The sequence below is a fragment of the Miscanthus floridulus genome, chromosome 10 (assembly GCF_019320115.1).
Source record: "Miscanthus floridulus cultivar M001 chromosome 10, ASM1932011v1, whole genome shotgun sequence".
Lineage (NCBI taxonomy): Eukaryota > Viridiplantae > Streptophyta > Magnoliopsida > Poales > Poaceae > Miscanthus > Miscanthus floridulus.
Genome location: NC_089589.1, coordinates 25,153,007 through 25,179,361, shown reverse-complemented (window position 1 = coordinate 25,179,361; position 26,355 = coordinate 25,153,007). Strand labels below are relative to the sequence as shown.

At 42.7% G+C, this 26,355-nt stretch overlaps 1 protein-coding gene across 1 annotated transcript; it reads right to left on the bottom strand.

Moving 5' to 3' along the window:
- LOC136488256 (MADS-box transcription factor 23-like) lies at positions 1-24,883 on the bottom strand. Its single transcript, XM_066485251.1, has 7 exons — positions 24,702-24,883; positions 22,568-22,643; positions 17,910-17,971; positions 4,864-4,963; positions 4,756-4,797; positions 4,163-4,314; positions 1-166 (listed from the first exon to the last, which is right to left on the bottom strand). Exons 1-7 carry the CDS (start codon positions 24,881-24,883, stop codon positions 1-3), a joined length of 780 nt encoding a protein of 259 aa, XP_066341348.1.
- Positions 24,884-26,355: the final 1,472 nt, after the last annotated feature.

The window sequence follows — 26,355 nt, the reverse complement described above, 5'->3', positions numbered from 1 at the left end:
TTATATCAAAAAAATAGGAGGTAACACATCTCCAGTTGGTTTTATGTCCTCCACCATAAATTCATGTAGGTCACTCAGCTCTTCCTTGCCAATCGTCTTCTGTGAGATCTTCGAAAAGAAGTAGCACAGTCGGGTGATGGCCAGTTTCAGAACTCTGGCTTTAGCCCTGATTGCAATAGGAATAGAAACACTGTCAGCATCACATGGCAATCGTGAGCCTTGCAGTGTGTTATTGACAAAGTCCTTCAATCGACACTAGCTTTTCACATTTGCTGAAAACCCAGTTGGGACTTTGATCCCCCTCAGGAAAGTGCATATAGCTCTCTTCTCGTCTGGTGTTAGGTTGAAGCACGCCGCGGGCAGAGTGTATTTTCCATTAGACTCAGGTACCGGGTGAAGCTGTGGCATCATGTTTAACTGCACCATGTCTTTCCGTGCTTTCAGACCATCCTTTGACTTGCCTATGTCCATCAAGGTAGCAATGAGACTCTCAAAGACATTCTTCTATACGTGCATAGCATCAATGGCATGGGGGACCTCCAAGTCTGGCCAATAAGGCAAATACTGAAAGAAGATCGATTGTTTCTTGAAAGGTACGCCTTCGATAGGAGGTGTGCTTCTATCTCTGTTCGTCCCATCTAGATTCTTCTTTCCATAGATGACGCGTATATTTTTCACCATTCTGTACACATGTTCTCCGTTATAACGTCTCTCCGGAGGGGGTTCAATCTCCAGGGCGTTGTCATAAAATCTAAAGAACAATTTGCTGTGGTACTTGTGACTTGTCTTTAAGAAGCGTCAGTTCCTTAGGTAAACTATCTTCTTGGATGCATCCAGGTACACCCATGTAGTACCATCCAAGCAAACCAAGCATCCCGTCTTCCCTTTGATCTGTCCAGACAAAGCAAACAACGCGGGGTAATCATTGGTAGTAACAAATATTATTGCTCTACATATGAAGTCCTCCTTTCGGAACGCATCGTACATCTGCTCCCCATGCCTCCATAGTCTCTCCATTTCTTGCATCAAGGGCTCGAGGAACACGTCTATATCAATGCCTGGTTGTTTAGGGCCAGAAATAAGAATAGTGAGGAGAAGGTACCTTCTCTTCTGACACAACCATGTTGGGATGTTGTACATGGTCAAGATCACTGGCCATGTGCTGTGGTTGCTCATCCTCTCATTGAAGGGATTCATTCCATCAGTGCTCAGGCCAAACCGTACATTCCTTGGGTCATCGCTGAATTCTTTGTGCTTCTCATCAAACCTTTGCCACTGACTACAATCAGCCGGGTGTGCAATCTTATCATCATCCACCTTGCGCTCATCATCCCACCATGTCATGAGTGCGGCTTCTTTAGGGTTTAGGAACATACATCTCAAGTGGTCGGTCATTGGCAGGTACCACATTACCAGGGCAGGAATTCTTCTCTGCTTTGCATCGTTGCCTAATGGAGTGTCCTCTGGGGGCTGAGATTCTTGTACCACCTTTTTTGTACCCTTCTTATTCCTCTTTTTTCCCCGTGGATGGTTCGTCCCCACCGTAAAGGTCATTGTTCTTGTACCGGCTGGCCCACACCGGGGACATTTATCCAATGACTTGAACGTTTCACCACAAAAAAGTATACAGTGGTTGGGGCATGCATGTATTTTTTCAACCCCCATTGTCAATGGACTTATGATCTTCTTCGCTTGGTATGTGTTGGCGGGAACTGAGTTTGGTTGTGGCAGCACCCATGACAGGAGATGCAATAGATCATTGAAACTATAGTCTGACCAGCCGTACTTAGCCTTCAGGATGAGCAGCTCAAGCACGAAACGTAGCAATGTCCAATGTGTCGAACAACCCTTTTCAACACCATACACAGTCTCCTTCGATGCTTTTGTCACTCTTTCCAAATTTTCTAGATCTTTTGGGCTATTTAGTAAAATCTCTGGTCCAAGGGTTCAAATCATGTCATCTAAATCATCTTCAACTCCGACACGTGCTCCACCAACATTATTGGCACCACCTTCGTCATTACCATCCCAACCACTAGCATCACCACCTTGTTCATTGCCAAACTCGAAATCCATTTGTGCATCAAGCTCGGCTGAATATTGGGACAGGGATTCTATGGTTTCATCGTCGTATTCCTCCTCATCCTCGTCGTTAACAATAACCGTTTCACCATGATGAATCCACACTGTGTAGTCCTCAACAAATCCTCGTATAATCAAATGTGATCTGATGATAGTCACATCTGTCCATGCCATACGGTTCTTGCAATCTTTACAGGGGCAAATAATTGTATCCTTATTCTCTTTCAATGTCGTTGCATGCTTCGTTGCGGTTTCAATAAATTTATCCACCTCTTCACGAAACATGCCTTGAACCTTAACGAACCATACATCCAAGAGTTCCTGTACTCCATCTTTTACAACAACAACAAAATAAACATTAAAGGACTACTTATTCAGATATATATAAAAATTAATCAAAGTAATAATTATTTGAGAATAATTGTATATACCTCATATATATATGAATATAAATCTAATATAATTACATGAAGCATACAAACACACCATGGTAGAGGAAAATTAATTAATGCCCTTTAATCCATAAATAATTAAATACATATTTATTGATTACAATAAACAATTTCAAAGACAACAATTAGCAATAATTATACTTTACACAATATCTTTCGTACAAACCCTAGTCAATTTTATCAAACATAAATTTACAAAAAAACGAAATTAATAAAAAAACCAAACCCTAGATCTAGATCACATGCACATGAAACATCCATAAAACTAACTAATGGTTCACTAAAATCAAGAAACATGGACCAAATAAGGGTATGATCATGTTCCCCTCCTAATTTACCCTAGTACATTTAAAAGTTGTGTCTAATTTGCTCATAAATAGCTCAAGCACCATAGAAGAGAGAGAAAAACAAAACTCTAATTATTCACTAATCAACCATTAAAACTTCAAAAAAAAGTGTGGAATATCATTTTCTTACCTTCTACAACCTCTCCACCAAAGGATTTGAGACCAAAACCTTCCCCCCTTAGTAGAGCAATTTTTGGGAGGTGCCCAAGCCCTCCCCAACTTTCTTTCACGGATTGGAGTGAATGACCCGAGGAGGAAGAAGGTGCTGCTTCAGTTTTATATGGGGGTCATTTGTAGGGGCGGCTGGTGATTGAGCCGCCCCTACAAATAGAAGCTATAAATACGGGCCATTTTTAGGGGCGGCTCAATCGCCAGCCGCCTCTACAAATACCATTTCTAGAGGCGGCTGGTGATTGAGCCGTCCCTAAAAATCATACTCCATTTGTAGGGGCGGCTCGTATCACCGCCGCCCCTGCTGTTCCATTTGTAGGGGCGGCTGGTGTCTGGGCACCCGAGCACGCCATTGTAGGGGGCGGCTCCATCACCAGCCGCCCCTACAAAAAAAATTGAACCGTTCCTACAAATCGTTTTCTACGTAGTGGGAAGATGTTCTCACCGGATGCTTAAGAAAATGTCCAGCTGGGTGTCACCAAAACCCATGTTCAATATATTGGCTACAGAGAATTATAGTGTCCTATTTAAAATTTGACATCTTGTTGTAAATAAAGTTATGAAAAATTAGAAATTGTATAGCAGAACTTGTTCTCAATATTCTGTTGCAAGTTGTAATCCTATTTGTTCTTAGGTTCATGTACAGCAAGGAGTAGATGGGTAACCTGCAGACTCTACACCAGAAGCGTGTATGATGAATACACTTGTGGATGTAAAACTTTACTAGATGAATCTTACACCTGCTGACTTCACTTTACACATTTCATCCATGATTTGACAGGTATGCCATCTTTTTAACAGGACAATACAAAATAGACTTTCCAACAATCATACTGAATACTATGGACAAATGTGTTCAAATGATACTGATGAGTGATGAGTACAGTTAATGCAATTGGTTTCACAGCACTTGATCTTGAACAGTAGCAGGACTGTTGATAACGCCTGTAGTAATGGTAAGCTAACTCCAGCTTGTAAGCCCGCTCGTGATTCTCCCATTCACGCAGTCAAAGCCGTCTGAAATTTCAGTGACTGGTCAACATATTATTTGATATGCACTGATATCAAACAAAAAAAAAATAGTTTGTCAGATTAGCATGAAACACTTACCTCAATGTTGGTTCTTCCAGTTGCTCTTTGGCTACGTGCTGTGGCTGGCCTAGCTCCAGACGAACTGAAGTTAAATCCTCATCTGGACCAGCAATGTTGTACTCAGCAGCAGAACTTTTATCTCCCCCATCTACTCCTTGCTGTACATTCACCTAACAAACAAAATAGGATTAAACTCGCAACTGAATATTGAGAATGTGTTGGACCTACTGGTTGGGAGCTCAACTCTCCGTTTCAAAAAAAAAAAAAAGGCCACTCGTGCTATTCAATAGATGCGGTTCATGGCCTTTTCTTGACCTTGTGGTTGAGATTTTTTCCTTAATGAAATATCTCAGGGGAAGCATTCCCCTAGTTCAAGTTCTTTTAAAACATGTAGAAGAATATTTCTATTTCGGGTTTTTCTGTAATACTAGTTGTAATAGGATCCCACCTTTTTCTGCAAATTCATGTTCTCCCTGGTGATTGATGTCAAAATGATGCTCTAGTTCCTTGTATTCTTGAAGCATAATGGTTTTCCTGAAATTCAATTAGGGAGAGTTGACCATAATCTCTTTAACAAAGTGGTTATGATGAAACTAGATAGATCAACTAACCCTCTTGTTCAACTCTTGAATTTGATTGATTATTACGCTATCCTGTGAAGAGAGGTGTTAGTGACTCTCATCTGGTGATTGATCTCCACATAGGGAAGCAGATATTACCTTCTTTTTCCGAATGTTATGGAGGCTCATTTCCAGGTGGTTCTCTAAATTTTTCAACTCTTTTAGTTCCAGGCCAGAAAGATTTTGTACCTGCAATTGCCTGCAGTATAGCTTATTGAGACAACGTATCATTCCAACTTTATTACACACCCAAAGTAATTTTTAAGTTTCTCTTAGATTTTTATTTGTGGTGTTTCGACTTCTGATGTATGTATCCTTTAGTATAACAAAAATGGACAGTCAGCTTTTGGTAGCATTTTATCTATGTTGATGCTCTCGTTTGTTATCATACAAAGTCATTCATTTTTCAAACATAGATTTTCAACATTATCGTTGTGCAGTGGTGCACTATACGATGTGAGAAGATCTGTCGTCCTTGTTTTCTATACGGCAGGTCCTAGGATGTCTGACCCTGGTATTAGAAAAGATTGACTCTATCTTGTCAGCATTTCTCGTGGGCAATGAATAGAATGCATGAAGCATGGATAATGGATAATGGAACACATCTATCCGCTCAGAGTAAATTTTGATAGCACTTAATGGACTGTAACGCCCTAAAAATGACATTCTTTTAAAATTAGTAAATATGATTTATTTATGCAAATATGTGAGCATTAAAAGATAGGGAAATAATAAATTTTGTGGAATTAAAATTTAAAATAAGGTTAGAAACTTTTTGAGGCATACATGCTGCTGCATATCATTTTGTGAATGTTTGGAATTTATTAAATATTTCAAAAAGAATTGAAATTTGAATTTAAAAAGGGATTTGGAAAATTGTAGAAAAAGAAAAAGAAAAGAATCATTTTTTCCCCTTCCTTCTTGAATTTCGGCCCGCTGGCCTTCTCTCCTTTCCCCGCAGCCCAGCACCAGCCCAGCCCAGCTCGCCTCCCCGCCATCGCTCGGCCCCAGCACCGCGCTGCCGGCCTTCACCAGTCCGAACGGCTGGCCGCAACCGCCGCCGCATCCCTTCCCCGCAGCCGCTGACCGCTCGTGCCCCACATGGCAGCGGCCGTCCTCTCCCCGCGCGGCTCGGAACCGCCCGCAGCCCGGCGCTGCAGGCAACCGTCGCCCACGACGTGCGTCGTTGGGACGCGTTCCACCCCCCACCCCCCGCTCCTCGGCCTTGTTAAATAGGAGCCGAGCCCCCCCCCCCCCCCCCGCTAGCGCCCCTGATGTTCCACCGCGCCTTTCTCTTCGCCCCTCGGCCGCGTAATACTGCCCGAGCCGAAGGTGTCCCGGAATCCGCCGTTCCCTCACCTTCGCATGGACCGTCGCCGCCGAGCTCCCCCTTCCCGTCTTTTTCCCCGTTGGGAGAACCCCCTGGCCTCCCTCGATTCCCGGTACCCGTTACTTTGCGGTTTTCTTGGCTTCTAGATGCCCTGGCCGCGAGCTCCGCAGCCTTGGTCGCCGGCCATGGCGGCCACCGCGCAACCCGCGTCTTCCGGCCGCCGTATCGGCATGGCCGAGACCCCCTACTTCCCCCGCCTACCCTGGTGCTCTCGGTTTCGCATTTGGTGAACCCTAGCCCCCCTAACTGTGCGCGCCTGAGACCTCCACGCCGCCGGCCATGGTGTTTGCCGCCGGCATCAATGTTCCGGCCGGCCACCTTCTTCTCCCTTCCCCCCGGAATCATTCTTGGCCCCTCGTTTCTAATCCAATGGCCGAGATCATCCGATACCCCTTCGTGGGTTAATTTTCTAAAGAGACCCTCGGTTTTCATCTAATTGAACCCGCAGTCCAAGGCGTAGTTCCCCGAATGCACATTCTCGTTTGGAAAGTGTAAACTTCACGGCTTAAGTCAAAAATACGTTTTCAGTATTTACAGAAATGCCATTTGAACTGTTTCGCTTATAAAATTGTCGTTTTAGCTCTGAATTGATCCATTCAAATCGCGTTAGCTTCGTAATTCCATAACCTACATGTTAGAACCACTGTTAGTCAAGTTTGGAAACTTTTTAAATTCATGGTTAGATTAATTAAATATATTGCTATAGGAAAACCCGTTTAAACTCATAACTTTCGCATTTTAGCTCCGTATTTCGTGAATTCGCGGTGACGTGATCGTAGTGAGACGTAGATTATTTTCATAAATATTTTATCTTGTTTTCTATACTGTTGGTGTACTGTTCTAATAAAAGGAAATGTTTGCTTTGCATGAATGCTTTTGGAATGTTGAATGTTGCCGTGTTGGTCGCGTTCAGACGGTGAGGAGAACGTTGGGGATCAGGAATTCTTCGACGACCAGCAGGACCAGTACGAGTTTGTGAACCAAGGAAAGTATAGCATGGGTCTACCGTGATGTCCTATTTTACCTTAATCAATTACTCATTTGTATGTGTCTAATTTTGATACCCGTAAGGACATTCTAGTGATTGATTATCCTGTTCCTTGTCTCCTATGGGTTAAATGCATATGGGTAGATTGCTAGTGCTCTAACTGAACTTGATATACATGATGATGAATGATACTATGGAACTAAGAGTTTAACATAATTTATAACAACTGTTCCATAGGGCGAAGGTGCAAATGACCTTTGTTCATGTTGCTCCTAGCCCTCCATAACGACTTATCTGTCGGCAAAAGCTGGGACTGACAGTGTAACCGGGAGAGTCATATGGCTCTGACTTTACCTCAGCAATAGGATCTTTTCTAGCTAGTTAGAGGTTACCTTTTGGCGCAAATGGGGCTTGCCACGTTGGATATAGGGCTGCCTCTGTTCCTATGAGTATAGCCACGATGGATATGTGCCATAGGAAAGGGTGGTTCCTACATCTGCCTGCCAAGGAAACCTAGCGGCCTTAACTTGTTAGCGAAACCTATGAAATGGCTTCATAGTGTACCCTGCCCGCTCACCTTGGTAGTGACATGGGAGTAATTAACCCGGCATATAGGAATCACGACTCGCGGTGAATGTGCACCACCTCTGCAGATGGAAACAAACTATTATAACAGCCATGCTCATGGTTACGAACGGCCCGAAAACTCACAGAATAACTGGATACTTGACGATGATCATTTAAGTTGTTCTACGATGATATATGGTACACTTGACCCTGATATATATGTTCTTATGGGATTAAATGGGAGCTTAACATAATTTGATAATATCTGATAATAAAAGCTTGTCGTACTAAAAATGCTAACTGCAGTAAACCAGAGTCAACCCTTTTTGAGCTTCATAACCCCATGTTAGCTTGTTAAGTACGGGATGTACTTACACTTGTTTATTTTCTTTATTTGGGTAAAAATCTCGGATGGGTAACAGATGGCAACGGGTATGAGGAATTCCCGAAGGATTTTTAGGCTTGTGGTCAACTAGTTGACCTTCCCTATGATGAAGCCCATGGGAATTTATTATCTTTATTTTCCGCTGTGTGATGTAAGACTAAGTTGTATTATGGATGTGATGTAAGGGACACCGTGATGATACTTTATATGATTTGTCGACTTGTGTGTGTGATTGATTCCTGGGCACACATGAGTATTGCGCATTCAATTTTATCCTTAAAATTGGATGTGACAAATTGGTATCAGAGCCGTGTTGACTGTAGGACGCAAGCCTAGTTAGAAAATGGTCGTTTTAGCATATTTGCTCCTCTGGTTTCTTGCTTACTGTCTTATTCTTGTTAATTTATTAAAACATTTATGCTTTTCATACCTTTATCTATTATTAAAATTGTTGATTCTAATTCTATCTCACTTTAAATCTATAGATGTCTCATAATCCGAGACCTGCTCGCCTCAGCACCGCCGGCTATCGTGCCATGTTCACCCTGTGTGCCCACAGGCGGAGAGGGAGATTGTGATCATCTCCGACGATGAGGAGATGGCTACACCGATGCCTACACCTACTCCTACACCAGTCGCCGTGCCAGTCTATCCTGTTGTAGCTACACCTGAGGAGTCGACAGCTACTTCCCCTACACCTGCACCAACCCCAGCTGTTCCCGTGGTGGAGGAGATTGGCTGGAAGTGCAAGTACTACTTCAAGCCAGCCCTAGAGATAGACTACTACCACACCCTCCTCACTCACGTGCTAGACGACTACTACCCCGACTTGCACGCCTCCATCAGCTACCACTGCGCTGAGTACTAGCATCCATTGGAGGCTACCTTCTGGAAGGTAGAGCTAGTGGTCACCGCTTGGAACGACATCAAGAATGGACATGAGGTGGAGACTGTCCACTGTGCCCCTGCCAGGAGAGCCCATGCCTTGGATGGTATGGAGGATGCAGCACAGAACGCCTACATCCACTACCATGGTCATCGCTTTGAGGCCATAAGGGAGGATCGCTTCAGGTTCCTTCCTCAAAATGATCATGAGGGTGTTGGCAGGTTTTGGCTCCACCAGAGAATGACCCAACTCTGGAAGCAATGGTGCAACATGTCCACGCTATGCAGGGAGTGGATAAGGAAGTCAAAGGAGAACTGTGTGCATCTCAGAGGGCTCAGAGATGCCTCCAGAAGCAAGTGGGTGAACTTCGAGCACAACTTGGGCAGCCTTCCATCTACAAGAAGAAGCGCCGGTCCTTCACCATGATTGACACCACTCCATAGGTGTTAAGTGCCTCGATCTAGATTACCACGTCGTTAGTTAGTGTTTCTTATTTAGTCTTGTTGGTCTTGTGAACTTGGATGATTAGATGTTTAATTTGTGAACTTGATTGATTTGGTATTTGCTTGATTGCTGGAAGTTTGTGGGCATGTCCACAACTTCCTTAGATTGGAACTTTAAGTTTAGAATGAAATCTTAATGCAGATGCTTCGCTTTATCTTATCTCTGCTGTGCTGATTTCTGGAGCAGCCTGTGTTCTTTATCTGGTATCTCGAAATCTGGGCTGTCAAAAATTCTGAAATTTTTGTGGAGATAACTAGACCTCTTTATCTTTCAAATGTCACAGGAATCACATCAATAGCTGTTTAGGTTTGGGAGATCTAGCTGACACAAGTTGATGTTCCTGCGCTGTCTGGAACTCAGAATAGTTTCGGTTTAGCTCTACTTTTGACCATGTGTGTGTCAGAATCTGTAAAAGTGATCTAAATGAAAATTGTAGCTGATATCCTAAGCTTTCTAACGAATCTTGGTGCACCTCTGATGGATCTTTGAAACTCGAGTTATAACAGTTTTACTGAACTGCTGAATTTGAATCTTGTCCAGAAAATTCTCAGCATTGTTTCTTATCTTTTGTAAGCTCTCTATAATTGGAAAAATCTCTAAATTTTGCATATTTGTTGGAGAACAGATGGACGCAAGAGGAGGAAGAGGCAGAGGCCGTGGTCGTGGACGTGATGCTCTCATAAATCCACCACCACCGCCACCTGTGACCATGGAACAAATATTAGGGATGCAAGCATTGCTGATGCAAGCTATGATGCAGCGCTTGGACAATGAACCTGCAAGAGGTCCACCGCCTATTCAGGTCAGAGATAAGCGTGGAGAGTTCATGAAAGGTCAACCACCGGTGTTCACCCATGCCTCAGACCCTATGGAGGCAGATGATTGGTTGCGTGCTGTGGAGAAACAACTGAACATAGCACAATGCAACGACCTTGAGAAGGTGTTGTATGCTTCTGGACAACTCCAAGGAGCTACTCAGGATTGGTGGGAATCATTCCAGTTTGGATGTCCCAATAATGCTCCTGCTATCACCTGCAGGAATTCAAGGATAATTTCCGGTCATACCATATTCCCGATGGACTAGTGGAACTGAAGCAGGAAGAATTCAGATCTCTCAAGCAAGGATCAATGACTGTGGCGGAGTATCGGGACAAGTTCACACAACTATCATGCTATGCTCCAAATGATATAGCGGATGACAAGGATAAGGAATGTCGTTTCCTCAAGGGACTCTATGATGGACTGCAGCTCCAGCTGATGTCTAATACTTACCCGAATTTCTAGTCTTTGGTGAATCGCGCTATCGTGATTGACGATAAGCGCAAGAAGATGGAAGCTAAGAAGAGAAGGCTCCAAGGGCAAGCTTCTAGAAGCAACACTCGCCCACGTGCTTATCCCCAGCAAGGATTCCAGCAGAGGAATCAAGGACCAACTCACCAGGGAAACCATGGTCAGTATCCTCAGCGAAACCAGTTCCAGCAACGCCCTCAGTACCAGCAATAGTTTAGAAATCAGCGTCCCCCGTAACAGACCAGCAATCCTACAACACGCCAGGGAGTGCCCAACAATGTTCCTATGAAGAGTGGTGCACCCAACAATCCCAATGTCTGCTACCGATGCGGAGAAGTAGGTCACTATGCTCATTAGTGCCCTAAGAAGCAGAACCAACAAGCACCTCAGAACCAGACCAGCAATCAGAAGTTCAACGCCCGACCAACTCACACTACGAAGGTGAACTATGTGTCATCTGATGCAGCTCAGGAGACGCCTGAGGTCTTATTGGGTACGTTCAGCGTCAACTCTATCTCTGCTACCGTACTTTTTGATTCTGGTGCTTCGCATTCTTTTATCTCCCAAGCTTTTGTTAGAATGCATAGCATACCTTTGTGTGCCATGAAAAACCCCGTACTAGTAAATTCTCCGGGAGGTAGTATGCCAGCTTCTTATTGGAGCCCTCATCTAGCATTTCCTTAAGGGGGTAGACTTCAAAGTGAAGCCTATTGTGTTGAGAACAGCGGGAATGGATTGGATGAAACAACACCGGGCAGTGATTCAGTGTTAGGAGAAATCTGTGGTTGTGACATCACTCAATGGAGATAGAATCTGTGTAGAAGTGGTAGTGCAAGCTCAGCCTACAGCCACAATGAATCAGCTAGATGGTGAAGTCAATGAACAAGATCATGTCGTGGAGTAGTTCCCGGATGTCTTCCCCCGATGACTTGCTAGGTATGCCACCTGACCGAGACATTGAATTCATTATTGAATTATTACCTGGAACTGCACCAATAGCTAAACGTCCATATAGAATGGGAGTTAATGAATTAGAAGAGCTTAAGAAACACTAAAAGAGTTGCAAGAAAAAGGTTTCATATGCCCCAGTTCTTCCCCATGGGGGGCACCTGTGATCTTTGTGGATAAGAAGGATGGTAGTCAACGGATGTGTGTGGATTACAGCTCACTTAATGAGGTTACCATCAAGAATAAATACCCTTTGCCTAGGATTGATGATTTGTTTGATCAGTTGAGAGGAGCTCATGTGTTCTCCAAGATTGATCTCCGATCTGGTTATCATCAGCTTAAGATTCGGAACTCGGACATACCCAAGACAGCATTCACTACACGGTATGGATTATATGAGTACACCGTTATGTCTTTGGGATTGACCAATGCACCTGCATACTTCATGTATCTAATGAATAAGGTGTTCATGGAGTTTCTGGATAAATTTGTGGTAGTATTCATAGATGACATACTAATATTCTCCAAGACTAAAGAAGAACATGTTGAACACATAAGGTTGGTCTTGCAAAAGCTTAGAGAACATAAGTTGTACGCTAAGCGGAGCAAGTGTGAGTTTTGGTTAAAGGAAGTCTCTTTTCTGGGTCATGTAGTCTCCAATGGTGGAATAGCAGTGGATCCCGGCAAAGTGCAAGATGTACTGAATTGGAAACCACCAACAACTATAAGTGAGATTCATAGCTTTTTGCGATTAGCTGGATATTACCGAAGGTTCATTGAAGGTTTTTTCAAGCTAGCCAAGCCCATGACAGCTCTGTTGGAAAAGAATGCTAAGTATGTATGGTCGGATAAATGCCAGACAAACTTTGAAGAGCTAAAGAAGAGATTGACTACAGCTCTAGTATTAATCTTGCCCGATTTAAGCAAGAACTTCTCTATATATTGTGATGCATCCCATTTGGGTCTTGGATGTGTGCTTATGCAAGAAGGAAGAGTGGTGGCATATGCATCTAGACAATTAAGGAAGCATGAGTTGAATTATCCTACTCATGACTTGGAATTGGCAGTTGTGGTTCATGCTTTGAAGATCTGGAGACATTATCTGATTGGACATAAGAGTGATATCTATACTGATCATAAGAGTTTGAAGTATATCTTTACCCAATCAGATCTGAATCTGAGACAACGTCGTTGGTTGGAATTGATCAAAGACTATGATTTGGAAGTGCATTATCACCCGGGAAAGGCAAACGTCGTAGCTAATGCACTTAGCAGAAAGAGCTATGCCAATGGACTTCAGATAACATCTATGTCAGCAGAGTTGTGTGCTGAAATGGAGTATCTCAACTTGAGCCTGGTCACTAATGCAATGGAATTGGTGATAGAGCCTACTTGGAAAAAGAGATACGCAAAGGACAATTGGAGAATGAAAAACTTAAAGAGATAGCAGAGAATGTAGTGTTTGGAAAGGCACCCGGATTCAGAATGGATGAGGATGGTACTCTTTGGTTCGGGAAAAGGATATGTGTACCTGAAGTGAAAGCTATCCGAGATGCAATCCTGCAAGAGGCCCATGAGTCTACTTACTCTATACATCTCGGAAGTACCAAGATGTACTTGGATCTCAAGGAGAAGTATTTGTGGTATGGTTTGAAGAGAGATGTGGCAGAATATGTGGCTTTGTGTGACACTTGTCAAAGAGTGAAAGCTAAGCATCAAAGACCTGCAGGGTTACTACAACCAATGAAGATTCCTGAATGGAAATGGAAAGAAGTTGGTATGGATTTTATTGTAGGACTGCCCCGCACTCAAAGAGGTTATGATTCAATATGGGTAATAGTGGATCGACTCACCAAGGTTGCTCATTTTTTACCAGTCAAAAGTACCTATAATGGTGCAAGATTAGCAGAGTTGTACATGGAAAGAATAGTGTGCTTACATGGTGTTCCCAAGAAAATTGTGTCGGATAGAGGCACCCAATTTACATCGCAATTCTGGCATAAAGTACATAGATCTTTGGGAACAAAGTTGAATTTCAGTTCTGCTTACCACCCGCAAACTGATAGACAGACTGAATGGATCAACCAGATTTTGGAAGATATGTTGAGAGCTTGTGCACTTACGCAGAGTTCTCGTACAACAATAGTTATTAGAAGAGTCTCAAGATGGCACCTTTTGAGGCGTTGTATGGCGTAAGTGTAGAACGCCTTTGTTCTGGAATCAGACTGGAGAAACTCAAGTGTTTGGACCCGATGTCCTTAGAGACGTGGAAGAACAAGTGAGAATGATTAGAGACAATTTGAGAGTAGCTCAGTCCCGACAGAAGAGTTACGCTGATACTCGCAGAAGAGAGCTGACTTTCGAGATTGGTGATTATGTGTACTTGAAGGTGTCACCAATGAGAAGTGTGAGAGGATTCAATATGAAGGGAAAATTAGCACCAAGGTATATAGGACCTTTTAAGATCCTAGAGAGACGTGGAGAAGTAGCTTATCAGTTGGAACTGCCTGAGAGTTTGTCAGGTGTGCACGACGTGTTCCATGTTTTCCAATTGAAAAAGTGTTTGAGGGTACCAGAAGAACAGATTCCTTTGGAAGAACTTACTGTCAAGGAAGATCTTACTTATGAAGAGTATCCGATAAAGATCTTGGAAACTGCCGAAAGAGTTACAAGAAGCCGAATTGTAAAGATGTGCAAGGTGCAGTGGAATCGATATATACAGAGGATGAGGCTACTTGGGAAAGAGAAGAGGATCTGAGAAAGACTTATCCCCAACTATTTGAGTAAGCAATCACCCGAATCTCGAGGACGAGATTCATCTTAAGGGGGTAGAATTGTAACGCCCTAAAAATAACATTCTTTTAAAATTAGTAAATATGATTTATTTATGCAAATATGTGAGCATTAAAAGGTAGGGAAATAATAAATTTTGTGGAATTAAAATTTAAAAATAAGGTTAGAAACTTTTTGAGGCATACATGTTGCTGCATATCATTTTGTGAGTGTTTGGAATTTATTAAATATTTCAAAAAGAATTGAAATTTGAATTTAAAAAGGAATTTGGAAAATTGTAGAAAAAGAAAAAGAAAAGAATCATTTTTCCCCTTCCTTCTTGAATTTCGGCCCGCTGGCCTTCTCTCCTTTCCCGCAGCCTAGCACCAGCCCCAGCCCAGCTCGCCTCCCCGCCTCGCTCGGCCCAGCACCGCTGCCGGCCCATCCCTACCGAACGGCCTGGCCGCAACCGCCGCCGCTCCCTTCCCGCAGCCGCTGACCGCTCGGCCCCCACATGTCAGCGCCGTCCTCTTCCCCGCGCGGCTCGGAACCGCCCGCGCCCGGCGCTGCAGCAACCGTCGCCCATGACGTGCGTCGTGGGAGCGTCCCCCCCCCCCACGCTCCTCGGCCTTGTTAAATAGCAGCCGAGCCCACCCGCACGCCCCCTGCTGTTCCCCGCTCCTTTCTCTTCGCCCTCGCTGCCGTTACTGTCGAGCCGAAGATGGCCGGAATCCGCCGTGCTCACCTTCGCACGAACCGTCGCCGTCGAGCCTCCCCTTCCTCGTTTTTCCCCGTTGTGAGAACCCCCTGGCCTCCCTCTATTTCCCGGTACCGTAACTTTCATTTTGCTTGGCTTCTAGATGCCCTGGCCACGAGCTCCGCAAGCCTTGGTCGCCGGCCATGGTGGCCACCGTGCTACCCGCGTCTTCCGGTCGCCGTATCGACATGGCCGAGACCCCCTACTTCCCCCGCCTACCCCGGTGCTCTCGGTTTCGCATTTGGTGAACCCTAGCCCCCTAACCGCGCACGCCTGAGACCTCCGCGCCGCCGGCCATGGTGCTTGCCGCCGGCATCACTGTTCCGGCCGGCCACCTTCTTCTCCCTTCCCCCGGAATCATTCTTGGCCGCTCGTTTCTAATCCAATGACCGAGATCATCCGATACCCTTCGCGGGTTAATTTTCTAAAGAGACCCTCGGTTTTCATCTAATTGAACCCGTAGTCCAAGGCGTAGTTCCCCGAATGCACATTCTCGTTTGGAAAACGTAAACTTCACGGCTTAAGTCAAAAATACGTTTTCAGTATTTACAGAAATGTTATTTGAACTGTTTCGCTTATAAAATTGTCGTTTTAGCTCCGAATTGATCCATTCAAATCACGTTAGCTTCGTAATTCCATAACCTACATGTTAGAACCACTGTTAGTCAAGTTTGGAACTTTTTAAATTCATGGTTAGATTTAATTAAATATATTGCTACAGGAAAACCCGTTTAAATCATAACTTTCGCATTTTAGCTCCGTATTTCGTGAATTTCGCGTTGACGTGATCGTAGTGAGACGTAGATTATTTTCACAAACATTTTATCTTGTTTTCTATACTGTTGGTGTACTGTTCTAATAATAGAAAATGTTTGCTTTGCATGAATGCTTTTGGAATGTTGAATGTTGCCGTGTTGGTCGCGTTCAGACGGTGAGGAGAACGTTGGGGATCAGGAATTCTTCGATGACCAGCAGGACCAGCACGAGTTTGTGAACCAAGGCAAGTATAGCATGGGTCTACCTTGATGTCCTATTTCACCTTAATCAATTACTCATTTGTATGTGTCTAATTTTGATACCCGTAAGGACATTCTAGTGATTGATTATCCTGTTCCTTGTCTCCTATGGGTTAAATGCATATGGGTAGATTGCTAGTGCTCTAACTGAACTTGATATACATGATGATGAATGATACTATGGAACTAAGAGTTTAACATAATTTATAACAACTGTTTCATAGGGCGAAGGTGCAAATGACCTTTGTTCATGTTGCTCCCAGCCCTCCATAAGGACTTATCTGTCGGCAAAAGCTGGGACTGACAGTGCAACCGGGAGAGTCATATGGCTCTGACTTTAGCTCAGCAATAGGATCTTTTCTAGCTAGTTAGAGGTTACCTTTTTGGCGCAAATGGGGCTTGCCACATTGGATATAGGGCTGCCTCTATTCCTATGAGTATAGCCGCGATGGATATGTGCCATAGGAAAGGGGGTTCCTACATCTGTCTGCCAAGGAAACCTAGCGACCCTAACTTGTTAGCGAAACCTATGAAATGGCTTCATAGTGTACCCTGCCCGCTCAGCTTGGTAGTGACATGGGAGTAATTAACCCGGGCATATGGGGATCACGACTCGCGGTGAATGTGCACCACCTCTTCAGAGGGTAATAAACTGTTATAACAGTCGTGCTCACGGTTACGAGCGGCCCGGAAAACTCACAGAATAACTGGATACTTGACGATGATCATTTAAGTTGTTCTACGATGATATATGGTACACTTGACCCTGATATATATGTTCTTATGGGATTAAATGGGAGCTTAAGCATAATTTGATAATATCTGATAATAAAAGCTTGTCGTACTAAAAATGCTAACTGCAGTAAACCAGAGTCAATCCTTTTTGAGCTTCATAACCCCATGTTAGCTTGTTAAGTGCGGGATGTACTTACACTTGTTTATTTTCTTTATTTAGATAAAAATTCCGGATGGGTAACAGATGGCAACGGGTATGAGGAAGTCCCGGAGGATTTTTAGGCTTGTGGTCAACCAGTTGACCTTCCCTGTGATAAAGCCCACGAGAGTTTATTATCTTTTATTTTCCGCTGTGTGATGTAAGACTAAGTTGTATTATGGATGTGATGTAATGGATACCGTGATGATACTTTATATGATTTGTCGACTTGTGTGTGTGACTGATTCCTGGGCACACATGAGTATTGCGCATTCAATTTTATCCTTAAAATTGGGTGTGACATGGACATATGTTGGAATATTGTTTCACTGCTATATCCTTGCTTTTTACTCCTATTGTGCCACACTATTGTATCACGTACTAAAATGTCCGCATTACAACATTATCCTTGTTTTTTACGTTTTTAATTCTTCTCTCTTTCTGGGGAAATCAGAGAGCTCATTTATTACATACTAAAGTGTCCGCATTCATATTGGACATAACACCAAGACAGCATTACAGGTGAACAGCCACACGTTGTTGGGGAATGGCAAGTTGTATTTTCTTCTTCCTCATGCTTATAATTAAACCATATTGTCGAGTTGTGGATGCACACTGAAATATGCTTGTTAGTTTCCAAACACTGCACATCCGTATAATTCAAAGGGGAGGGGAGGTGGGGCAAGGGGGGATGGGAAGGGATCATACATATGACTTTCTTGTAAGTTATGCAGTTGCTGCCTCAAGTTTGTTGCCTCAGCTTCCCAAAACTGCATGCAGGAACAGATAGCAAAGAAGCATACAGTTTATATCTTACTTTGTAAAATAAATACTGAAAATAGAAATGTATTTGAAGAAATGTGTGTGCTACTTTTGCAACACTAACACTTTAACAGAAAGGCAAAAAATGGGAGCAGTTAATTGTATCGTGAATAGGGGTGCAAATGGTATGTTATTTCCAGAAAGAGTATCCAACCCAAGGGATTTAGATACTAAATCGATAATTTATATCCACTACTACATATTTGATTTTTAGCAACGCCTCTATTTTTTAATAGAGGCGGCTTAATTAATTTATAGCCGCCTCTACAAATCGGTCTCGAAACGAGCTGCCTCTACAAATTCATTTCGGCCGCTTCTACAAGTGCTCCTATCTTTAGAGGCTGCTCTAAATGCAACCGCCTCTACAAATGGACTTCTAGAGGTGGTTGGATCTAGATCCGCTTTTAAAAATCAATTTGTTGAGACGGCTAGATCTAGAGCCATCTCTAAAAATGGTGAAGCACATTAAAAATCGAATTTTCAAATGACCTTGTATGTAAAAACGGTCAAAACCAAAGTTATAGATCTCGAAGAGTTATACAACTTTATAGTTGCCAACCTTTTCATGTGAAATCATCTATCCAAGAAAAACTACGTTTGCATTTCTCATATTTCAAATTTAAAATTTTCAAACGACTTCTAACAGAGAAATGACCAAAAGCAAAATTATAGTTCTTGACGATATCTACAACTTTGCAGTTAAATTTTTTTTCAGTTGAATTTGTTTAGGGTCCCAAATACTCAGTTTAAAATAGGATGTAGATAATATGAGGAGAATGAATATGCCTTACGGAGATTGCTGTCTTTTTGGTAGACTGGTTAGAGGAGTAACGCGTAATGCCTTAGGTCACGGGATCGATCCCTTGTGGCCACAAAACACATGTTTTTCGCGCAAAAAATCATGTAACTTTTGACTTTGAACTTGGTGGGATCTCCTGTATTAAAAAAAATTGCTCTTTTTTGGGCCTGGACTTATGATTTCTACACAACGATTTGTAGAGGTGGCTGTATTTCGAGCCGCCCCGACAAACTCTATTTCTAAGGCATCTTCTATTCCTAGCTGCCTATAGAAATCAGATTTGTAGAGGCGGCTGGATAACCACCTAGAGACTACAAATACTCTCAGTAGTAGTGATTTGAATCCACACGTTCAATACCTGCTGTATCCTAACTTGTTGATTGATCAAATCTATGAGGACAAACAATAGAACACTTGTTAGAGTACGTCATGAGCCTATTGGGCCTGGGCAGGCGGTATAGCCCGCTAGTGTTAGGGTTAATTAGAGATAAGGATCGCTTGCTTAAGGGTCAAGTAAGCCTTGCTTGGGAGTGAAGTAAACCTCTCTATATAAGGAGAGGAGATGTATTAATCTAATCAAGCAAGAATTAAGAAGGAAATCCCTTCCCTTTTGCTCGGTCATGGGCAAGGCCTCCGGCTTCCCCCGCAGCCCTAGCCGCCACAATTATGGTTGTGAAAAGTACCCGCTTTACTGTAGCGCCGCGGGTACATTAGCTACCTATCGCCGCCTCTCCCTCAGCTCTCTCCCTCTCAAATCCTAGCAGCCACATAACAACACTCTTATAATTTCACACCTGTTTCAGCAGATTGGCATTGCCATACCTCAGCTTAGGCCATGACATCTCACTCATATATCAGTGAAACCCCGCCCCTTGCTGCTCTTCATATCTTGTTCTTTCAGCAGTACGGCTTACAGTTTGGCTTGATGGCTCCTCCAGCACCTTAGTTTACTGTTGTACATGATATAGGACCTCCTCTAGTCCAGATTTGCTGGGACCATACCTTGGACATTATACTTGGATTAGTGTCCCTTCTCTTGCCAAGCAGCCTTTAGTTTGACACGTTTATCACTCTATCTCTATGTTGTTTGACACGCTAGCACTGTCTCACTTGACTCAGATGATCTGTTGGTGACTCGTCTTCAGGATTCCTCTACTGCTACAATGGCTGCTGTTGCTTCTTCGTGTATCTCTACCAAGGCCACCACTGTTACTGCTAAGCTTGACCAGGCCACATAGAAGCCTACAAAGACTGAGTCTGTTTTTTTCTCCACATGGAGTCCACTCGGCTAGAGCTTTTACTTGCTTTTAGTATATAGAGTTCTGCTATTCCTAAGGATTTTGAGAAGTACCTTCAGGAGATTTCTAGTCTAAAGGACGAGGGCTTTGCTGCGGTACCCTCAAATAACTGAGCTGTTCATTTAGTTAGGTTGGATGATTACTATCACATATTACCTCCTAGGAGGCAATATATATTTATTTAGTTTTTTTATTTTATAATAAAATAGGATAAATACGAAAACATTTAGATATAATTTTTTTCTAGATTTATTGATGCATGCATGATTTATTAGATGTGGTAAATCTTTTTATTTAGCAGCTTTGGACATGCCATATTTTGATTAGTGTGTTAGCTGTCCATGCATCTAACGTGTCTGTTTATAACTTTTCGTACGTGTTAGCATGTCCAAAGTTCACGGTTTTGTTCCCAACATCCATACGTGTTAGCATGTCCGAATTTCACGTCATGTAACACGCTAATCAAAATACAAGATTGTGGCCCTATAAGTTCCCAGCATGTATGTGTTAACAAACCAACTTTGGACACATTACTTTAAACAAGCTTGATTGTGTTTAGTATGTGAGTTTCTCAATCCCATCACAATTATTTGTTATAAAGATTTTTAAATGACAATGCACAAAGAGGTTTGATCCCTGCTCAGGCTCGCATGTGGTGCACGCTGATTGGATTGGTGATTTTTTTTCTTCATTTTTGGAAACTACGTGAAAAAATATCATTTTTGGATTGGCTTGCAGATTCATCAAGTCGAAGTTGGAGGCTTGTTACCCATGGTATTTTCCACCACCTAGACGGCCCACAAGAGCATTAGGTGACCGTCTTGGTGTAGTTCTTATTTGGAAGGATCCTACCTTTGTGCTCGGCTGTCAATCTAGAGTGGAGACTGAGGCTTGGTTTCTCAAGGGAGCTTAACTGTGGTCTTGGTGACATAAAGGTGATCCAACGTGGATTAGGAGATAGTCACAACTATCTGAGACCAAAGGGGGAAAATCCGGTTGCCTATTGTCCTCTTGTTTCATTCATGAGCATTGCTTTTGTATGCATTTGAACCTTTGTGTGAAGCTTATCATGGACTTGTTTTTGTCTTAGTATGTTGTTCTCCATAGTTTATATTTTTGCACACCTAATGGTCTATTGCTAGTGTGATCATGCCTTAAGACTTGGCTTAGTGTGTTGGCCCTAAGGATTGATCTTAGGTGATCCTCTATTTCTAGGTATTGTTAGTGCAAGTGGGTTAAGTTAGATTTGAAAATAGGTTCCGATTTGCATTAATTTTTAGAGTCCCGATTCAACCCCCTCCCCCCTCTGGGCCACCCAATTCTTATATTGTATCGTTGTTCTATGTATCTTCTATAATAATGAAGTTCTGTAGAAATGTGGTTAGAATATTAATTCCTTACATATTCTGGTTTTGTTAGTCTAATGGATCCTTAATTATGTTTTGTATATAATTGCCACAGCATTAGTCAACATACATTTTAGGACTGCTCTCTAGCTAAGTTGGTTAGATGATTCTAGGAGCACTCATCGGGTCCTGAGTTCGACTTCCTGTGGGAGCGAATTTCAGACTAGGTTTGATTATACTGGGGGAACTCTGCTCCACAGTCTTTCTTTTAAAAAACATACATTTTAGGACTCTGTTTAAGATTTTCTATGATTCGATTATGTAATCCCTTGGTAATGAATATTATTTAAGGATAACAATAATAATGTAAAGGTCTACAGTAAAAAGGTTTACTTAGTTGCCACATATATATGTGATTGCTCTGACTACCTTTGCAATTCTGAGCTTTCTGGACTCCTAAACATAGAAGCTGTTTAAGATCAATTATTAAGCATGTGGCTTAACTAACCGATTGGTGAAAAGAACCACATGCATAATGCGGATTGAAAGAAGTTACCGAAAATTCTGCCCACTATTATATACTTCCTCCGTATACAAATAAAACGACGTCCTGGCTCCTCGCGTAGTCTGCGGATAAAACGTCGTTCTAGCGCCGCAGCCCCTCCCCTGGACTTGTTTGCCCCTGGCTCATCGATCTCTGCATGCAATTACTCAGCGCTGCGCGTGGGACGCTCTCCTCGATTCACGCCGCGCGTGCGACGCTCGCCCTCTCGTGTGGTCGTCTGCGTCCTAAAACTACAAAAAAAATGGAGACAGTGGGGAGTCAAACCCGCACCGCTCTCAACACCAGACACTAGCCCCCGCTGCGCTAGCCAGTAAGGGTGTGCAACTTTCTTGTATGGAATGCAGCCACAACTGTATTTAATAGGGGTAGACAGGGAAAATTTTACCCTAATTAATTACTCCTTGGTATGCTAAATGCTGTCCTAAATGTCATTTTTTACCAGTATGGAGGGAGTACTAACATAAAAGTAATGTGTCAATATGAACCCTAATGATGAGAATCACTTAAAAATTAATATTGATAGTATTGCACAAGACCTTAGTTTCAGTGCTCGCGCTCATGAGTTGACTGCCCTCTTTTGTATCCTGGTATCTTTCGACAATAGATCTTGTGCTGGTCAAACACAACGAGCAACCATGTCATTTTATCAAATAAACTATATTGTTAGCTCAAAAATAAAAGGAAGTTCGCATTAGAACGAGTAAATTTGTTGTAATGTTACGAATTTATGTAAGTTTCTACCATAACTGCAAGTTTCTAAAACTAAAGTCCGCATTATGATATACATGGCATTCTTCTAATTTAACCTTAATTACCTCAAATACTGACTTTAAGCTAATGAGATGATGTTTGATATTACAAACAGAGTGACGAGTTGATAAAAAAGAAGAAGTGGACTTTCTATTGGCAACAGTAAAGTGATTACTTTGTCTAATGGCTATGGCTTGGTTTTGAGACATGTAGATAGTTTTAATGAATTATATATTGTTTTGTTTTCTCTATAATTTCAGTCTTTTATTTAGTTCTCAAATCTTAAGTAGGGGCCTTGATTTGAGGGCCTTTGCTAGAGTTGCTATCTGAACAGATAATTGAATATGAGAGATCCAACATAAAATAAGAACTTGTCAACTGCAATGGTAAATGGAGAGAAAGGAAGAGATTATGTCCCTAGAACTGGCATATTGTTTTATTTGAAATAAAATCCATTTTCTAATCAGAGAGTATTAAAGAATTATATATATGATTTTATCCTCGACCATCTTTGTTCCAGAATATAGGCCTGTTTGGTAGAGCTCCACTGGTGCAAAAAGTGAATCTGAATCTGAGATTGACCTGGATCCACAGTGGAGCAGCTCCACCGTGGATCTAGGATTCACCGAAGTGTTTGGTACAGCTCCAGCTCCCTCTCTATCTCACTTCCACCTGGGCCCATGCGTCTGGGTGCAAAATACAAAAAAAAATCACAGCCTTCTTCCTCCGGCAAACGTTCGCGCAGGGAAGAGCTGGAGTCGCGGCCTCGCCAGATGCAGCCACGGCAGGAGCGGGCACGGTGGCCCCGGCCCCGGCCCCGGCCAGCGCGACCACGGCAGCCCCGGCCACTGCCAGCGAGGCCGCAGCCCTGACCGGCGGGCTTGTGAGCGTGGCGGCGCGGCCTCGCCGGGGGCCTGGGCGGGACGGCTGGTCGGTGGGGTGCAGTGCGGCCGGCGTGGAGGCTCGGCAGGGTCTTTGTGACGGAGCTCGGGAGGAACAAGCGACGAGAAGAAAATGAATCGAACCGTTTTTTCTATGTAACGAGTGGCATGGTGGGTAATTTTTCCCAACTCCACCAAACTTGGATTTGGTAGAGCACCCCTTGAGCTGCTCCATCAATTTGGTGAATGTGGGGGGTTGAACCATCATTTTGATGAAGCAGATCCACGGTGGAGCTGCTGGATCCAAAAGCGTTTGGCTACAAAAGTTGGATCCAGATCTGATTTTGGTGAATCTGGAGCTGGTGGAGCTCTACCTAACGGGGCTGATATATAGATCCATGCAATCATATTGCAGACATTATTCAAGTACAAGATTAAGCAGTTTTCCTATCAATAAAAGCTTGTAGTTCATTCGATATTCCAAATATTTCTGATATATATACGTCCATACATATGCTAAGTGTTTTCAGCTGGCTGAATCATATCACTTATTAAGATAGGAGAAACTACGTTGTTACTGATTCAACTTACTAGTAAACGTTGTCAGGTTATAATTTGCCCATGCATTAGTTAGCCAATGTTGCATGCATCTACGACAAAAATCTGCATTGCACGCGGCTATTTGTTTTATGCTTGATCAAATATATATACAGAAAAAAAACTAATTTTTATGATGCGTAATAAATATCATTAGGTTAGTAGGGGAATATCTATTTTATAATAAAAATATTTAATTTGGTGATATAAATGCTGATATTATTATTTTTAAAAATCTAGTAAATTAAAATTTAACTCCTTAAAAAGCGAGATAGGCATTATTGTTTTATGATGGATCGGAGAGAGTACATGTGTGTTGTCCGAAATACATACGAGAATTGAACAGTTTATCAGATTGTTTGACTCAGTGAAACGATGTTTCATCCTGTGAATACTTCGAGGCCGGGGAGTTGAAACTGGAACAAGAATAGTCAAATATTACCTGGTGCTGGAGTAGTCGTAGAGGCGACCTGCGCTAGAGAAGACGAGCACGCCGACCTGCGCATCGCAGAGGACGGCCAGCTCCCTAGCCTTCTTGAACAGCCCACTCCTCCGCTTAGAGAAGGTCACCTGCTGTCTCGTCTTGTCCTCTATCGGCTTGATAACTGTCTTTCCCCTAACCATGATGGCACACGGAGCTCAGCTCACTCGGAGATTAGTCTGCTGAGCTAGTCCGATCGATCAGGAAGCAGCTGGATCTGGAGACTAGCTAGCTAGTACAGAGAGAAGACGGGGAAGAAGAAGAAGAAGAATGAGAGAGAAATGCCTTGTTATTGCCTTATTGGTATCTGCACCTTTAGTAGGTTTGGAAATTAGGACTACGTACCTGCGAGCTTTTTATAGCTGGTACGCGGTATCGATCTGTTCTGTCTTTGGTCTCCTCTCCTTCCTTCCCATTGGAGACCGACACGTGCAGAGCACTGCACTACTGCTGCGTGCACATGCTCCTCGAACTTGAAAAGTTTGACATATCTTTTTTTTTAAAAAAAAGGTATGAAGATTAGCTAGGTAACTGCTCCACTTGTTGCTTAATTGATGGATGTTGCCTTCTCCAAAATTTGTTTTAGGTGTAGTACAATATGGATATATATATATATATATATATATATATATAACTACTATACTGGCTATAAAATAACTTAGGTTGTAGCCACCTTGAGTTACGATAATTACTATGTTAATTTACGAAATTATAGTAACTCCTTACTAAGTGGTTTACTATAACATTATGGTAAATATCCCCATGTGTTATAGTAACCCAATTATCGTAAATATGTATTGACATTATCGTAAATTAGTATATAAAATTATCGTAAATAGAGGTGGCTACAGAATAACTTATTTTATAGCTGGACCAGAAAAGAGAAGAAGTTTTGCAAGAGCCCGACTCGGTATACGTGTTGATGCAAATCTGGGCCTACATCTAAAGAGGTAGCTCGCTCGTGGATCAACTTGTAGCAGCATGGATGGAATCCCAAACCAGTCTAGCCGGTTTCGAAAGACTCGCCACGGAAACCTAAAAACACCTCCAGGATGGGACCACACAGGAGCGGCGCACCTAGCAGGGTGTGTCCTAGGCTCAGCAGACCAACTAGGTTGTCATCTCATATATATCATGGATACGAGAGAAGCATAGCAGATGGTTTGAAATTGTAAGGTAGAAAAGATAAAAAAAGGTAGATTTGTGTTGTTACATGCGATGTGATTACATACCCGCAATTGGTCGTGGCCCTTTATATTTATAAGGTCGATGGACTTATCTTGTTGGGAGATGAAACTCTTATAAAACTATGTCAGAATATAACTTTGATCCAACTCGATTTCCAGTGACCAAAACCAGCATAACCGGTTTCCCGTGGGCATGGATCTTCCCAAAACCGTAATTCTCTCATCGGAACTTTAATTTGAGTGTTATATATGTGCATTTCGATCGTCCCGATGACAGGAACGTAATGGTTAAGTGCAATTTCCAGTTTGACAAATTTGCATAAGTGGAAAATTGGCTAGGCCATGTTTTCCCTGAACAGTCGGGATTTGCCTATTTTAGATGCAAACAACATGTTCGGAGAATGGGAAAGAAAATGGGACCAATGGCC